The sequence below is a fragment of the Anabrus simplex genome, chromosome 1, assembly GCF_040414725.1.
Source record: "Anabrus simplex isolate iqAnaSimp1 chromosome 1, ASM4041472v1, whole genome shotgun sequence".
Taxonomy (NCBI): Eukaryota; Metazoa; Arthropoda; class Insecta; order Orthoptera; family Tettigoniidae; genus Anabrus; species Anabrus simplex.
Window position 1 is genome coordinate 1,250,973,569 of NC_090265.1, and position 18,534 is coordinate 1,250,992,102.

The window sequence follows — 18,534 nt, forward strand, 5'->3', positions numbered from 1 at the left end:
ACTACTGACAAAGGGCTTTGTTTGGCCTATGCTTATACAAACATGTAACAGAATAGCTTAAGTCTGTTGACAGAATCTGTGAAGTATGGTTGCACATGACATCACTCTGGAGAGCTCAGAGCTTTACAGCCCTTGCTCCCTTTGCTTTTTTACCAGCTAGTATCAAGAAGGAAGCAGATGTCTCTGAGGGTCCCACATACCATTTCATGCATCGTGCAGATCAGCAGAAAATATACCAGGGTGTGATACACCTGATTTCTCTTAGGCCATCATTATTTAAAAATATTAGCATGCAGTTTGTTTTTAATTTTTATTACACAATATGTTCCATTTTCACCAAAATGTGTAGCATCAACATGTTTGTTCCTTCTCTATTCCTTTTCGTTGAGTACTCACTATGATGCTGCCTGTGCAGAAGGTTTGTTCTCTCAAGCTCTTCTCACATATTTTGTGTATGGACTTTAAGGTGACTGCTTTTCCCAGTTCCTGTCCCCAAGATTTTATGGGAAATGCTCTGTCTTTATCTTGATTATAAGCATCATCTGGCTCACTTGCAGTTTTCAAGATTGAAGAGCAAATTATCAGGACGTGGCTTTACTTCTAACCAATTCAGGAGGGAAAGGATGAAAAATGGTTTCTGTCCATCTCTGTTTATTCTTGTCCTAAAAAAATAATTAACTAGACATATTAACACAGAGATTGTTTTGAATATTGTTGTTCATTTTTATTACACTTCTGTGAGTTACTGCAACCAAGAACATGCAATGTCTGTGGTTAATGTTCTTTCCAATTAATTCAGTAGTGTTGCAATTGATGGACAGTGGATTTTTTGACAAAATTAACTGTTTGAAAAAGTATGTCACAGAAGAGATAAAGAATGTAATGACCTCAAAACTCCTGTAATCAATGATCAGTGGAAGTGTTCAGTCATTTTGAAACATATATTCCTCAGACTCATCTGAATGTTGCTGGAGAACGAGTATTCAGTTTGATAAATAATTTTTGGACCGCAAACAAGTCTCAACTGAGGAATGAAACAATGAAGACAATGCCAGAACTGAAAGTGGTCTAATCTGTGAAAAGTTTTATGAACAGATTAAGGGACTCATGTATTTTAAGCTAAAAAATAAAAGGTACCATGTTAAGTGAAACTGTACTAAATATGGTATATTCTTGCAGAATATCACCTCTGTTTGCCACTACATAACATTTTTATAATATGTCATAAATATAAGGAAAGAACTAAGTTAGTGTTTTTTGTGTAATAATAAGTAGTATATTTTTTAATATTTAGTTCTTAATATAGCCACTCAATAAATAAACTCGTGTCCTCATCCTGAGGTGGTGCAGCTCTTATCAGGCACACCCCCAATGGAGGTGAGCTGCATGTACCATTCCAACCACACACCAGCCCTCCTGTCAGTTTTAATTTCCTGGCAGTACCGGGAATCGAACCCGGGCCCCCGAGGACGGCAGCTAATAACACTAACCGTTATGCTACGAAGGCGGACAGCCACTCAATTAAAATGTGTCTCACTTTGGCCTCTCAGAAATCAGGTCAAGCATAGCCCAGGTTGAGAGACAATCGTTTTCAGATGATATTGGCATGTACACAGAGAACAAGAATATTCATAGTATATACAAAGGATTTGACAAAGCTAGAAAGTTAATAGAATGAAATGGAAACAATGTTTGCCTCTGTAATTATGTTTAGTATGTTATCTGTATGAACAGAATTCGGCACAGCTAGACAGTTATAATGAAATGGTAATAATGTAATTATTATCCTGACTCGTCATTAATTTATTTATAGTATGTTACCTGTATGGACAGCCAGACAGACAGATAAAGCAACAGATATATGGCAGAAACAGGGAAAACTGATGATCAGAAATGCAATTCCTCCATCCATGAAAAAGAGAGAGGAGAGGTTTGTGGAGAGGAGTGATAAAAAAATCATATGATACCAGAGAAGGTTGTTAGAATCTATAGAAAAAGAATGACACTGTTCACAGGGATCATTTTCAACCAACAATCACAGCAATGACAAAGTAAATTTCTTGATGTCATTGTTTTCTTGACTACTGAGTTTAGTAGGTACAACAGACGGGATCACCAGTTTGAGTATACATGGTGATTGCCTTCGCAGTTCTATACATAATAGGGCGTATACAACCATTTTGAGCATGGGAGTCTTATAGAAGCAGTGTGAACAAGAGCCTTCCTGACTCTCAGGATGACTAGGATTTTTTTTTTAATTCTATGGATTCCTACCAAACAACAACACATGAATAAAGCACTTGAATCAGTACAAATAACACAAAAATATTCCTGTAATAAGGATGGCATTCTTCCAGGGATGATGACTTGAATCTTCCCAATAATTGGTCCAATACAGACACTGTTTAATTACTTTGGCAGGAATATTTATGTATCTAGAAAAGCCTTCACTATATTACAAGAAAGTAACAAAAGATGACAAGAGTTCAAGTATATGCTATACATGACTTGCTGAATCTGATGCACTGCCCCATGACACAACCGAAGTTAGTGGCTGTTTGTCATACAGCTTTCCATCCACAGGAAATGACTGAGGAGTAGGAACAACAACGGCAAGATTCACATTTCGATACAAATTATTACTATTAGCGTTATTAGCTTTACGAATGTTTGAATTTTGTGAATTCTGATTCTGTGGATGGACTAGCAAAGTATAATCATTATGCTGGCTCCTCTGAGAACCAGAATTGCCTGCAAAGTTGAGCTTGGCATTAGCTTCATTCTTTTCAAACTGAAGTCTTGAGATAGGAGGCACCAGTGTTACACCAGGTCCATGATTAGTAGTTGTTGCTTCATTATGGTGTTGAAGTAGGAGAGGCACTTTCTTGGAAGACATTTCAGCATTTCGATGGAAGTGCAAATGATCATGAACTGGTTTCCTACTGCCACCAAGTCCCATGGCATGGCCAGTATGAGGGAACATACTGTTATGTTTGCCACTGTGAATTAGTCCCTGCTCAATACTGTCTTTACGCAGCATTTTAACTGCTAAGGCAATGAGAATAAAAAGAATTACAATTCCACAAATGGGAACTGCAATAGTAGCTGCTTTGAACCACACTTCATTGTTGTAGTTGGCTGCTGGATTTTGAGCTCCATTGAAGTACAGTCGAGCACCTTCACTGGAATTCACTGTTCCTGTAAGAGTAAAATAGCTTTTAATTATATCATTTTAAAAATACAAGATATATTACAAATTCACTATTGTACATGTGACCAGCAACATAAAAATGTTTTCAAGAACATAATTTCACATAGCAACTCCATTACTACCATTCTATTGGATGAAATTTTATATCATTTTATTTTTGACTAATGACTAATGACAGCTATGAAAAGTTAGTGAAATCGTTTAGTAGTAGCAGCAGAAGCAGCAGCTTGAATTTCAGAAGTTTGGAATATGGTAATAATTGATGCAATATCTAAGAACTAGTAGGCCCTACTAGATGGACAGTCTGAAACAAGTGTGCATTAGACCAACCAGGCTGACTCGGTACACTGAAGCATTAGTTTCAGTAGCCATTATCTATGGCTAGATAATAGGTCTGTATTTTGATCTTGTTAAAATCATCACATACAAGGTTTGCCACATGTGTAGAAAGAAATACAGCTCTAAAAACTGTTCAAGATTCAGATAATTTCCTTTTGGAAGGAAGATATAAATGTAATCAAAGCTTTCTCCTTTGAACTAGTTAGTGACTACAGCTTGATCATGGCTGCTACCAATATTCTTTTAGCACAATGATTTTAACATTAGTTGAAAGGATAGCAACACTCCAAGCAAACCCTTAAATATTGAGTTAAGTTGTAAGAATGTTAAGACTTAAAACAAACTTGTTTGCTGATAGTTTTTTATCAAAGTTTCTCTGGATTCTATTTTATAGTTTTTTAAACATGGGTCAAATTAAACAAGGATATAAAAAATAAAATAAAGGATAACTGACAAAATATAAATTTAGAATAAAGACACTATGTCCTGTTACATTCAAGATACCTAATTAACATAATTATAAATATCTAGTAGCCTCCGTGGCTCAAGCGGCAGCTCATTGGCCTCTCACCGCTGGAATCTGTGGTTCAAATCTCGATCACTCCATGAGAGATTTGTGCTGGACAAAGCGAAGGCAGGACAGGTTTTTCTCCGGGTACTCTGGTTTTCCCTGTCATCTTTCATTCCAGCAACACTCTCTAATATCATTTCATTTCATCTGTCAGTCATTAATCATTGCCCCAGAGGAGTGCGCCAGGCTTCGGCAGCCGGCACAATTCCTATCCTCACCGCAAGGTGGGGGCTTCATTCATTCCATCCCTAACCTGGTCACTGACTGGAAAAGAGGTTGTAGGTTTTCATTTAATTTCATTATTTATTATTTTTATTATTATTTTTATTTCATTCAAATATGTGTCAAAACAAAGGAAATTCAATTACTACATCCTTCTGTTCTTGGAGTGAGGATTATTTGTGAAAAATGAAAATGCAATGAAAAACAACAATGCCTTGCAACCTAAATCACTCCCTTCATAACAGGTCAAAAGTCAAATATCACCCATTATTTTAAATTGGCTGTAAACTTGAAAGAGTAGGATTGAATTCAAGGCAGAAAGTTAGTTATTGACTGATACACTCAATGATGATTTAGATAAATTATTAGTAATAACAGGCTTAGTGATCAGCATCACCACTTTGACTACCCTGGCATTCAGATTCTCCAAGAGATTCAACTCATGAAAGGAGTGGATTTATGATCTCCAGACCATTCTGCCTAGTTCAATCTACAGAATAACTCTCTGAGAAGTGCAGGATGCAGTTATATAATTGCTTTACTAGACACATTTAGGCTCTTGAAGAAATAAACTTCTCCTTTGTTTGAATATTTAGAAGACAAAAAAGAAGGGAAGAAGAGAGAGAAAGATTTGCTGAGGAAGGATGAGATAGAAACACATACAGCCATGAGTAAAAGTTTATAAAGTTTATGAAAAAATAGGTACCGGTAATCAAATATAGATGTCACTTCAGAAAATGAAAATGCAATGAAAAACAATGTCTTGCAATCTAAATCACTTACAGTAGAACAAATGAAGACTGTTTCATGATCGGTGTGACTGGGTAATAATTTTACTGTATTTTTTATCACCATAATGTCTTATACTATACTATTTTTTATTGGTTATTACATATCAATCATTCACCAGTGATCTATATTTTGGGCTGTTACCCAGATGGCAGATTCCCTATCTTTACCTGGTCTTTTTTTAAATGATTCAAAGAAGTTGGAATTTTATTGTATAAACAAATATTTGCCCAAATTTGTCCTCTTGAGTTCCAGCTTTATCTTTATATTGTGATCTTTCCTGCTTTTAAAACCTCCACTCAAGGTTATTCACCTACTAATGTCATTCCATGCTATCTCCCCAGTTATAGCTTGGAACATACCACTTAGTCGAGCAGCTCATCTCCTTACCCCCAAGTCTTCCCAGCCCAAAGTTTGCAACATTTTTAAAACACTATTCTTTTGTTGGAAATCACCTAGAACAAATCAGGCTGTTCAACTATGGAGCACATTTGAATTAATTAATTTATTCATTCATACATTCATTCATTCACTCACTCACTCACTCAGATCAAGCCAACTGTGAACTAACAAAACACAAACTCCATGATACTTTTGGTTCTTAGGCGTACACCAGTTTCATAATATGCCCAACAAAGCCTTTTTAACCGTAGGCTTGTCCTCTGTCATTCTTTCTCCAAGATGTTCCACAGCTTAGCAGGTTGTTTCTCAGGTTTACCCTGCAATTCTGTAACTTTCTTTCAAAGAAAGCAAGTCTATCTTCATTTCTACTGTTTTTTAATGCTTTATAGACCTTTGTGATCCTCTGTCAGCCAGCAGAGATGGGTTTTCCTATTTCTCCTGGAGAACAAGCATTTTATCCACCCACCCTGTTCAGGTGTCCATAAAAGGTCAACCTCCTCTTTCTCATTATGGCAGTGATCATTTCGATTTCTGCACATAATTCCTTGATGGACCACAGGAGGATGGTAAATCTTCCTGACACTTTCCTAAGTCCTAAGGTCTCCATAAGGAACTTTGTTTCCTTTTTCTCAATTGAAGGGTCCTTTAATTTGGCTATGACTCCACAGTATAGGTAATTATTGTGCAGTCTTTGGTTGTCCTTGGCCTGGTTGGCCATCTACTATAAGCCAGTTCACTCTATGAACCACATATTCCTGCAGTCATCGCTACAGGTGACCAAGTCATCTCAAACTGTGTTCTATCAATTTCTCTGATGTTATTTTCCAGAATTTTTGGAGGATATCAGTCCAAATTCTGTCCAGCCTGGTCACTCCATGGGCCTCATCCTTATCTCATCTACATGGAGTTTCTGTTTGTCCGTTTTCTTGGTAGCCCAGCGTTCTAATCCACACAGAATGTCGACAAGACAGCCATTTTATAAAATTAGTCTTCATTTCATATGGACCTGGATTCGATTCCGACCAGGCCATGGATTTTAACTGCATATGGTTAGTTCCTCTGGTTCAGGGACTGGGTGTTTGTGCTTGTCTCAATACTCTTCTCTTCATCTACATACTAGCAACCTTCACAGAAACATGCAATAGTGATTACATCCCTCCAAATAGGGTATGGATCAGGAAGAGCATCCGGCCATAAAGCTGGGCCAAATCATTTCATTCACACAGGTGCTGACCCCAAGAAAATTGGGGAACAGGCCAGGAAGATGAAGAATTATTACAATTTTTATGGATTCTTCTCTTCCATTAAGATTTCATTAGATTCAATCATGAGATGGTTGAAGACCTAGATGAACAGCCCCTTAACCTTAGAACAACAGTCGGCACCATACATCATAAGACCAAACAACACTGTTCATACTAGAATTTTACAATTTTATAGCAACACACTTACCCATGAAGGTATCATTGAACCGCAACCGTACGTCTGGGCTGTCTACATGGTTGCACATGTCTTTGTGACAACACAAAAGAAGAGATTTATGGTGGCCATGGCCATTGCCTCCAGGACCAGGTTGATTGTGGCACTGCTCATGTCTGTCACTGTAAAATACATTATTTACTTCAGTAAAGAAGTAACAAAACAAAACAGAAATAATAATGTTGATTTTCTATAACATGGACAAATGAAGAAGTACCAATACAAGTTTCACAATTAAAGAGGGAAAAGAATATGGGTGAACAAGTAAAATAAAAATATTTAAAGCTGTATAAGAGGCTGTTTATCTGGTGAAATGGAAGACCCAATTTTGAGGTCAGAATTCAGCAGTGCATTGTGTGACCTAAAGAGGAACAGGGCACCTGGAATTAATGATATACCCTCAGAATTACCGACTGCCTAAAATAACAATATATCAGCAAATCTCAGGGATTTGATTTCCTCTCCTTGGACTGTGCTTCCTTTTCCAAATTCTTCTCTGATGTCCTTCACTGTCCGTTCTATATGAACATTAAAAAGGTGAGGGTGAGATTATTCCATTAAGATGAATGATATTGTATAGGAAATGTTCTCTCTGATTTTAAATAGAATGTTGTTATACCTGTTCCCAGGAAAGAAATAGCTGACAAGCTGACAACTACCACACCCGTTATTTTGGTATCTCATGCTTACAAAGGTTTGTTAGTCCAACCCTTGTCCCATTTCTATACAGGGTCGGGTATGAAGCGAGATGAATCTGTCGTGGCGGGTTTTTATGACCGGATACACTTCCTGACGTCAACCTCATCAGAGGAGTTAATGAGATGAAATGAATGACGTGATACATGATGGTAGGGAGAGGGTGAAACCCGGTGCCGAATAGCACGAAGGGGTCTGCTCAAGGCTTAACGTCGCCATCTGATGGACGAATCACCATCAACAGCGTCATATGCCCTCACTCCATATGAGCACTGCAGAGAGGTTTTGAATTTAATCCAGGCTTTTGGCACGCAATCTAGTGATTAGAAATTGGATACCACCACCTCCCCTACTCTGCCGGCCAACACTGTGACGGTGAAAATCTGTTCGACCAATGGGACTCAAATGACCTAGAATGCTCGCGTCGGTTGCTCTACCAACTGAGATATGGTGGCATAGAATGCTGAAGGTGAGATGGTAGATCGGATCACGATTAAAGAGATACCGTGGTTACACGGTGTTAGACCGTTTAGACTTCAGCACCGTAACGATCACAGCCACCAGGCGGTCTATCTCATGCTTACAAAATTGTAACATTTATTACTATCATAAGATTGGAGGAACAATTTGAAGATGATGTAAGGTATGATTAATTTGGCTTCAGAAGAGATGGAGGAACATGTGAAGCAATTTTGATTTCACATCTGATTTTAAAGGACTGAATTAAGACATGTTCATATACATGGAATTCGATAACATTGATTGGACCAAGTTATCTGAGATCCTGAAGGCGATTGGCAAAAAAAAAAAAAAAAAGGATTGTTTACAATCAGTAATAAAGTCCATCTGCAGTGATACGAATCAAGGGCTACAGAAAACAAGGAGTGAGGCAGGGCTGCATTTTGTCCCCTCACCTTTTCAATGTTCATATAGAACAGACAATAAAGGACATCAGAGAAGAATTTGGAAAAGGAAGCACAATCCAAGGGGAGGAAATCGCATCTCTGAGATTTGCTGATAATATGATTATTTTATCTGAGTCTGCAGAGTCTGGAGAAACTGCTGAATGGTATGGACACAGTCTTGGGGAAAGAGTGCAGGATAAAAATAAATAAATCCAAAACAAAAGTAATGGAATTCAGTCTAATGAGGACAGGTGGCCCAGGAAATATTACATTAGAAAATGAAGTCATAAAGAAATACAAGAATATTGTTACTTGGGTAGCAGAATAACTAATGATGGCAGAAGTAAAGACGACATAAAATGCAGACTAGCACAAGCAAGAAGGCCTCTTATTAGAAAAGAAATCTTCTGAGATTCAACAATGATATACAAATCAGAAAGATTTTTTTAGAAGACTTATCTGGAGTATGGCATTGTATATAAGTGAAACACAGACAATAACTAGCTCAGAGAGAAAAGAATGGAAGCTTTTGAAATGTGGTGTTACAGAAGAATGCTTGCATCAGTTGCTCTACCAACTGAGCTTTGGTGACCTAGAATGCTGAAGGTAAGATGGAAGATCAGATCACGATTAGAGAAATACTAAACGAGAAGAGAACTATTTGATAAAATTTGACCAGAAAAAGAGATGGAATGATAGGACACACCTTGAGACATCCACGACTTGTTCAGTTATTTTTTGAGAGAGGTGCAGGCAGTAATAACAACTGGGATAGATCAAGACAAGAATATGACAAACAGATAAGTGTAGAATATAGTAGTTATGTAGAAATTAAAAGTTTAGCACAATATACAGTGGCATGGAGAACTGCATCAAACCAGTCTATGGACTGTTGACCTAAACAACACAACAATTATAAGAATAAAGTAAAATATATCTCATTCAGTTAACAATAATTGAAAACCAAACAGGAGGAAATAGTAACAATAAAATGGTGTTCAATTTAGACTATTAAACATCCTAGTTGAATACGAGTAAAAAGAATGGACCACCAGAAAACAAGAAAAGGAATTTGTGGGCAAGAAATGAAGGGAAAAACTAAGAAAGAAATGGGTTGATGAAATAAAATGGCATGTTGAAGTTCCAAGGTTTGTGTGGCAACAGATCCTAGAGAAAGACGTCTATCTGCATAGAAAAACTTGGCGAGCACTCATTTATTACACCCAGCAACTGAAGGGGAGTAAGTACGCCCTATATCTACAGTGTTCTAAATGCAATACTGATGACCCATTGCATTATCTCAGAATCTTTGATAATATATTTTTAGGAAGTATTGTAGTACAGCTTTTCTGACTACTGAACCAGAATCAGAACATACAGACAAATAATTAATTAATAATGAATTTTTAAAATTACATTAATTTTTTCTTTAAAATGTCTAATTTTTCTCCTGAAAGTAAGAAACCATTCGAGGTTGAAATGTTTTGGTAGCTAAATAGCTAGTATACTAAGTGGTAACACAGTGTAAAATTCGGTATATATCTCTGTAATTACTGTTCCCGAGATAATGGGTCACATATGTTTAAAACAGTCATTTTCAAGAAATCAAGTTGTCTGGATCTTTTTCTTGATCACCCTGTAAGCCTAGAAGCTTCCTTCTTTTCCTGCCTCTTGCTTCTTTAGTTATTTCTTCTGCTGCACTTTGGGCTTTCATGATCCTAAATTGATCCATTTGCTGGAAGGCTTGCAGTGTGTTGGCTCTTGAAGTGAAACCAAGTTGCTCTAGTACCCTAATTCTTCCCTTGTTACTATCATTAAATAATAAAGAGGAAAAGCGCACAATGTGCAGGAAATAAAAACAACAAATAGTTAACAATAGTTATTAGGATAGTCCCTCACTGCAAAGCATTTTCAATGAGCACTTCCTTTCACTGCATATCATTGCGTGATATCGATCACAGCTTCTGTTGCACAAAGCACACACACAGGTGACGTCTGGATCGTGATATTTGCTGGTCATGCACACCTTGAAGTGGAAGCCATGAACGGCGTAGCGTGCCACTAAATGTCTCAGCTCATAGTTCCCTTGTTGCCAATCGCTGTAGATCATAGCGTCTGTAGCGCAGAACTCTGACCATATTTCATTTTTCTTTTTCCAAAGCACTTCCATGAGGCCTTTATATGCAGGAGTTGCTGGCAAAAGTAGCTGTAGTCATAGTTCCTCAATGAAGAAAGGCTCCCTGGTGAGCTCGTAGGCGAGACGAGAGGGTGTGAATTTGGAAAGGCATAATATTTATTTCAGAAAAGTGGCTTTCACTTTCTCAATCTGTTCCAGATTTCTCTGTGTGCAGTGTATCCAAATTAATTCTAGTCCATATGTTATGATAGGAGTGATTTTAATTTTGAATAATTTCATTGCTGTTCTAATTGATAGTCTATTGATGAGTTTTATGTCATTCATCGCCTTGATAGCCGTGTTTGTTTTGTCTTCTATGTGTTTTCTGAATATGATGCCACGTGTTTGTAAGGTCATGCCGAGATATTTGAAGTGTGACACTGCTGTTAGTTTCTTTTCTTGGTAGAAGAAAGCGGCCTGTGGTTCCCCTTTTCTGAAGCTCATGGACACAGTCTTTTTTTTCGTTAATTTGTAGTTCATTTTCCTTTGTCCATTGCACCAGTTGATCGAAGGCAATCTGCAATTCTACCTGGTCTGTTGATGTTATTACCATATCATCTGCATAGATATACAGGCGTACCTTTTCTGATGATATTGCTTGAACTACGTCAGCTGTTGCTGCAAAGAAGAGCAGAGGGCTCAGTGAATCTCCTTGGAGTACCCCGTTTGTTTGATGAATTGGTCGTGAGATATTTATACCGTCACTGATGATTATGCTGTTGTCGTGAAGTATGTTTTGAATAATTCGCAATAGATAGTTCTCTCTTCCAACCAATTGCTGTAGTTTCTCTATTATTAATTTCCGACTGATTGAATCGAAAGCTTTCGTGTAATCTATAAATATTGCATGTAGTTTTTGTCCTGGATTTGAAAAGGTAGTCTGTATGTCGTTGAGTAGGCAGGTAATGGCTTGGATTGTGCTTCTATTTTTCCTGAAACCGAACTGTTCCTCAGGTAATTTCAGGTCTATTATGTTTGTAAGCCTCTTTCATAGTAATTTAGTCAGTAACTTGAACATCGTGCATTCCAGGGCGATTCCTCTGTATGAGTTAGGATCCCCAGTGTCTCCTTTCCCTTTGTATAACATTTTGACTGTAGATTTCCTCCAACTGTCCGGAATATTGCTTTGCTCTAGGCACCTGTTAAGAAGATTGATTATTTCATCTTTCATTTCAGGCCATATTTCTTTAATATGCTCACCGTATACAGAGTCGGGTCCACTTGATTCGTTGTTCCGGATACTTGTTATGACCTCCGCTACTTCTTCCTCCGTAAAAGGTTCGACGTTCGTGACATCACTTGTCATTTCCAGCTCAGGGCGTGTTTCTCTATCTTGAACTACTTTGCGTAGATGCTCCTCCCAAACATCTGTTGAAATGCTTCTAGGAAATGTTGGTTGCCGTGCATTTAGCGGTTTATATGGGTTCTGTTCTGCTTCACGTATCAGTTCACTTTCTTCTTTTTGGTGATGCTCTTTCTTTGCTTCCCTCACTAGGCGTTTATAGATTCTTCGTAGTTCCGCATACTTCATGCAGTTTATCTCCGATGGTTCACTCCTTGCTATGTGTAAAGCATCCAGAGCCTTACGCCGAGCCGCATAACATGCTTTATTGAACCAAAGCTTTGCCTTTCTCGCTGTAGGAAGGACAGGCGATGCCGCACTTCTTATTACCTGCTCTATACCAGCTGTTCCACTGTTAAGGTGTCCTCGCCGAATGTGCTCAGATATTTGTTGTTTCAACTCAGGGTCCACTTTCCCCTTTGATAGCTTTCGCCTTAACCTCCTGGTGATCGGTGCTTCTTGTTGTGCTTCCTTGCACAGTTTTATTCTTGTTTCGACCGGTAGATGCTTTCTGTCCGCCGTGTTTCTTATCTTTTGAGTCACTGACTTGATGTTTTTCATATTTGTAAAAACTAAATCAATTGTGCTTGATCCATTATGACATATGTATGTTTTATTTTCTTTCTGATTTATTAAAGAGAAGCCCTCTTCCTCCATATATTCCAAGACGCTTGCAGTTTTTGAAGTAGGTATGTCTATTGGACAGTTCATATCACCAGCCACGATAACGGTGCTATTTTTGTTGATTTTGCAGAGTGCAGATCCAAGTGCATCTATTATCTCCCTGCCAGTGTATTCAGGTTGGAAATAGACAGCGATTATCCAACAAATTTGAGTCTGTACTAGTAATAAGTTTCTGGTTTTGTGAGGTGTCCTAAATGGAGCTAAACTCTTATCCAAGTAGCACGCTATGCCACCACTTGGCCTTCCTAATTGTCCCTGTTCTGCAAAAACATTTAGTGAATATCGGTCTCTCAGGTTGTATTCTGTCTTTAGAAACGTCTCTGTCATAATTATAATATGGTATTGCAAGAACATTTCATCTGAGATTGTTGTCGCCAAGCTCAATAGTCCTTCCACATTCCATAAGAGTACATTCAATTCTTGTAGTGATTCTGGATTAGATAGCACTGAACATTCTGTTGTGTTTGGCACGAAAATGAAATCGTCTAACGATAACCCGTTCAGGCCAGAAGTCAGATCGTTCGATATCGGCTCGATTCTTGAATGGTATGCCGACTTTGAAAGCCTTACTTATCCCCGTTGTTTGGAGCTCCTCGCACTCTATGTTTCCCTGTATTCCGTTCGTTTTAATGTATTCTTTAATGAGTTCCTTGCTGGCATTATCTCTTAGTCTTCCTATGTACATCCATGCCATTTTTTCTGCTGCTTGCAGTTCACCTGTTTTTTGTTTTGTCCCGATGATATCATGTCTTTCATAGGTACTCGTTTTCTCTCTTGCTTGATTGAAGTGTTGTTCTCTTCTAATTCTTCTCGATGGCCCCCGGGTCCCTGTTGCGTCTATTATTTCCGTTTCTTTAAAAGAGTCTTCTATAAGGACATCTCTTGGTTCTTCCTTCCTTGATGTGTCTGGCTCTGTAGTCTTACGCGCCACATGGTACCACAAAGAGTGTGCAAAACTCACTAATGGCGAGTTTGAAATCATGAAACACGCTAAATGTAGACTCTCATGGATCTGTGATACATGCAAATCGGAAATCTCAGAACCAAATAGGGAAAATAGCATCTTAAACCAGCTAACAAAGAAGCTTGAAGCTATAATGACATTCCTGTCCAAAGATATGACCAAAGCCATCGAAGAAACGGTAGTGAATGTTCTGGAACGTAAAACAAGGCCAACAACTAATACCTGGGGACACAAAAAAGTAGCTCCAAATCCTCCTCCAGCTGAAACAGCACAAATGATGACAAAGACAGGCTCAACAGAATTGGAAAGTCTGCTAACACCAACATCAGAAGACCGTCAGCAAAGGAAAGGAGAACAGGAAGGGCAAGGACAATCATCAGAGGACGCTACTCGAAAGACAGTACAGAAAGTCGTAACATGGCCGTCAGGTGATGCAGCTCGTTACTATCATTAAATGTTATCACAGCATCAAAAACACCCAAATATAGAGTTTTCATTTCTACAAATACATTTTTGGTATGCAGGTCCAAATGACATTACTGAAAGACTCATTTGGGTTTTGCATTCGACCATGGAGACATTTGAAAGGAGGTCAAGATGAGTTTACCCATACACCGATTTAATAGCTTCCATCACTGCAGATGATATGCTGCTTTTGTACCTAATTTTTTCCTCTGTACCTGCTGCCTGAGCTTGCAGTACTTGCACAATGAATCGGCACCACGTGGACAAAGACCCTGTATAAGGGTAATATCAGTGGATGATTTGTGGAAGAATGTGGCACACACTCCTCTTTCAAACATGTTGTTTCTTATTGCCATTCCATAATAATGCTGGAGTTCATCGATGTTTTTATCTGAAAGTCTTCATTTACCATTTAGAGTCTTTCCATTTAATAACTTCTCTTTTCCTTCTGTCCGCTTCAATTTTTGAAGGCATGTTCCCATCCGTTTTTGAATGTGGCCCATACATTCAATTTTTGAAATCTGTATTTTTATCATATGGTTGGCTTTCCAGTACTCAGTGTAGCACACAGCCTTCTAGACTGAATATTTCCAGATATAGAGATATTTAAGTAAGTCAATGCATAACAATTCAATTGTATCAGATATATTTGCACAATTAACTTTGAAATAATAAAAAGTACACTTCCAAGTACATTTCGACAAATAATGCATCAAATTGTTCAGGAGAGATCATTATTAAAGGATAATAATTGAAAATGTCACATTTTGACCAATTTCACCCTAGGCCTACTCCTTTCAAGTTAATTCGTGGTTATGAGTGAAATATTACCAATTCTTTATTGTTCGTACGGTATACCAAATATAAATTTATATACCATGCTTGATAATCATGCAAAGGAATAGCGTACAAAGGATCAGTTATTAATAAAGAAAAATAATACTAAGATAAGGCATCTCAAATTTAAATTAATTCTTCCATCTACAACAATAATTTAATACATCTGTACAGTATATCCAGAGAATATACGGACATGTGGCAATGAGAATATCAGAAAGCTTTCCTATCGCCTAAACAGTTTTTAAAATATAAACAGAAAATAATACATATGAGATGGAAGAAAACTCATTTTCACATTATCAACTAAAAAACTGCAAATTGCTAATTATTATCTCCATGTCAAATTCTTAATATAAATAATCATAAAATGTGTTATAAAATATGGAAAATATTTCTTAGTCATCCATCTAAGATCCTCAGAGAAGTCAGTAAAGGCTTTCCAGTTTGGTCATTTCCCGACCTGCTGGAAAATTGCAAAAGTAATTATGATCCCTAAGCCCTTAAAAGACAAGACGTTCCCATAAAACTACTGCCCTATTTCCCTTCTACATATCCAAACATTTCGAGACTCTCTTCCTTACAACCGTACCGGTAACTTAATGAACTACGTAGGATATAGTTAGCTCTAAGTCCGGTCGCCTTTGCCCCCAGGAATTAACCTGATACTCATTTTTGGTATAAGCTGAGAGATCCTCAGAGCCATGTGCCACTCCAGAAGTGGAAATTTATTTTTCAACTTCTTGACGAGGAATCAAACCCGTGTTCAACCGGGTGAACTGAGCACAACTTTAAGCACAGAGTTAGGTTATGTATAGTGGAACCTTTTATAGTACTTTCCACTCATGCCTTCCGAACCGTTCGCCGCCATTAAGATACTCGAGAATAGAAAATCGCCTGATCTTGATAGCGTGTCAGCTGCTTTTCTCAAAAACCTGTCGAAGAAGGCCCTGGCATGCCTGACTAAACTTTTCAATGCCATTTTCCAGTTTGGTCATTTCCCGACCTGCTGGAAAATTGCAAAAGTAATTATGATCCCTAAGCCCTTAAAAGACAAGACGTTCCCATACAACTACTGCCCTATTTCCCTTCTACATATCCAAACATTTCGAGACTCTCTTCCTTACAACCGTACCGGTAACTTAATGAACGACGAGCAGTTCTGTTTTAGGTGTGGCCATTCCGTAAATCATCAGCTGACCCGCCTCACTGAGGAAATTACTCAGAACTACAATGATCGCAGACACACAGGCGTCTGCTTTCTTGACATTGCACATGAGTTCGGCAAGGTTTGGCACCACGGACTTATTTTTAAATTAAAGAGTGATGAGCTTCCTAGCTGCAGGTGCAGGTTGGTAAGGCTCTGTCGGACACGCGCCCTATAGAGACGGCTGTCCCGCAGGGTAGTGTTATCTCACACACGATTTTCAATCTTTTTATGTCGGATATGCCAAAATCCAACGCATGCAGAATTGCATTTTTACGCGGAAGACACGGCGATATCTTCTGTCTCGAGGCAGGCACTTCACCTCCAAAACGCGCTCTCCACTCTCTAACACTGGTTAGAGAATTGGAGAGAGAACATTAACGTAGGCAAGAGTAGCGCTACGCTAGTTAATACAACCCCCCTCCCCACAAACCCAGAGCCCTTGGTGTTTTGCGGCGAAGTCATCAGGTGGACTAAGAAAAGTAAATATCTAGGTGTCACCCCCTATACAGAGGACTAACGTACAGTGATCATATTTCTTGTATTATATCGCAGAAAAATGTGCGCCTAATTAAATTACTACCGATGGTTAGAGCCGACAATGGGCTTTCTATAGAAAACCGACTCCTACTTTTACAAATCGACTATTAGTCCAATACTTGAGTATGCCAGCCCTGTTTGTGGTACTGCAGCCAAGTCGCACCTGTTAAAGGTACAGCGCGTCCCGAACCGTGCGCTGCGCCGCCTGACTCGTGCGGAGTGGTACACTTCAAATGACAACTAGCACGAGCAATATCAGCTAAACCCCATCCACCATAGCATTCGCAGGACTGCTAATGAATTTTATGACGCGCTCAAAGAGAGCAAAAATCCACTGATCAGTAAAATAGATAATTGCGACACCATAGGCCTTGGACATCGGAGAACTAAAGATATTATTTTGTTAACCACCCCCTAAGGGGTGCAAGTCATATCCTGGTCAGTGCGATTCCATAGTAGCAGTCCACAACTACATCAATGCAGTCCCTAGACAGAAAAATATTAAGCACTAGCATCCAAGGCCCAACAAAAGCCTTGAAGCCTGTACGGAGATGGTTTTGCTTTAATTCCTTAGTACTTTAATTTTTAAAAAGTGTTCATAGTAATGATCTGACTAAAGAGTATAGTTATTACCTACGCAAGCCCCAGCTTTTCATGCAACACTTTGACACTACAGTTCCTTACCTAGATAGTAACTCAAGGCATCCATGCCTAGCTTTGTATACATCCATACTGTAATCCATAAAGTCTGAGAAACAGCCACTGCCCTCTGACTTGCACATGTAGCTGGTGGTAACACATACTGGGAGATTGCAGAAGCAGTGTATGTCACCTGCAACAAATAACATGCAAGACTTATAATGAGAAGCACACTAACTCCACAAATACAACGAAGAAAGAAAACCAGAAAAATGAAAGTTACTAAACAATATAACAGTCATCGTTGCCATAAGAAGTAAGCCTTTCTTTAGCGATTTCTGTAACATGTTGGCTATGATCAAAATATCAACACTCACGTAGAAACTACATTTCTGTTTGGCGATCTATGGCCAAGTTTTAGTTAATTTTGTAGTAAAACTCTAAATGTGACACCAGAGATATCTTACATATTGACATCGTACGACATGGAGTATCGAATGACTTTTCCTCCGTCCATCAAAAGTCCGACTACCTCCGCTGCGTTTGAGGCAACGATGTTGGAATCTAGACGCCGACTATTCGAATGATTAATGTCATTAGCAGACATCTCATTATCACGATGAGCTGTTTCTTGTTGATCCTAATCAACATCATTGTAAGTACTTAGGTGTTAATATAAGGGGTTGTAGTAAGGATGTAACCGGTCTAGAAAGCTAAGAATAACGGCCGAGAGGATTCATCGTGCTGACCACACGACACCTCGTAATCTGCAAGCCTTCGGGCTGAGCAGCGGTCGCTTGGTAGGCCAAGCCCCTTCAAGGGCTGCAGTGCCATGGGGTTTGGTTTTAGTAAGGATGTAAAGGAGAGGGCATATAAGTCTCTGGTAAGACCCCAACTAGAGTATGGTTCCAGTGTATGGGACCCTCACCAGGATTACCTGATTCAAGAACTGGAAAAAATCCAAAGAAAAGCAGCTCGATTTGTTCTGAGTGATTTCCGACAAAGGAGTAGCGTTACAAAAATGTTGCAAATTTTGGGCTGGGAAGACTTGGGAGAAAGGAGACGA

General features: G+C 38.6%; 1 protein-coding gene across 1 annotated transcript in view; it reads right to left on the bottom strand.

Moving 5' to 3' along the window:
- Nucleotides 1-1,553: 1,553 nt before the first annotated feature.
- LOC136858251 (uncharacterized) overlaps nucleotides 1,554-18,534 on the bottom strand; it is a 195,695-nt gene continuing 178,714 nt past the window's right edge. The window contains exons 2-4 of the mRNA XM_067137652.2: nucleotides 17,514-17,661; nucleotides 6,987-7,135; nucleotides 1,554-3,198 (exon numbers count right to left, since the gene is read on the bottom strand). Of these exons, the coding sequence (XP_066993753.1) occupies nucleotides 2,498-3,198; nucleotides 6,987-7,135; nucleotides 17,514-17,661 (998 nt within the window). The 3' untranslated portion in view covers nucleotides 1,554-2,497. The remainder of the gene's footprint in view (nucleotides 3,199-6,986; nucleotides 7,136-17,513; nucleotides 17,662-18,534) is intronic.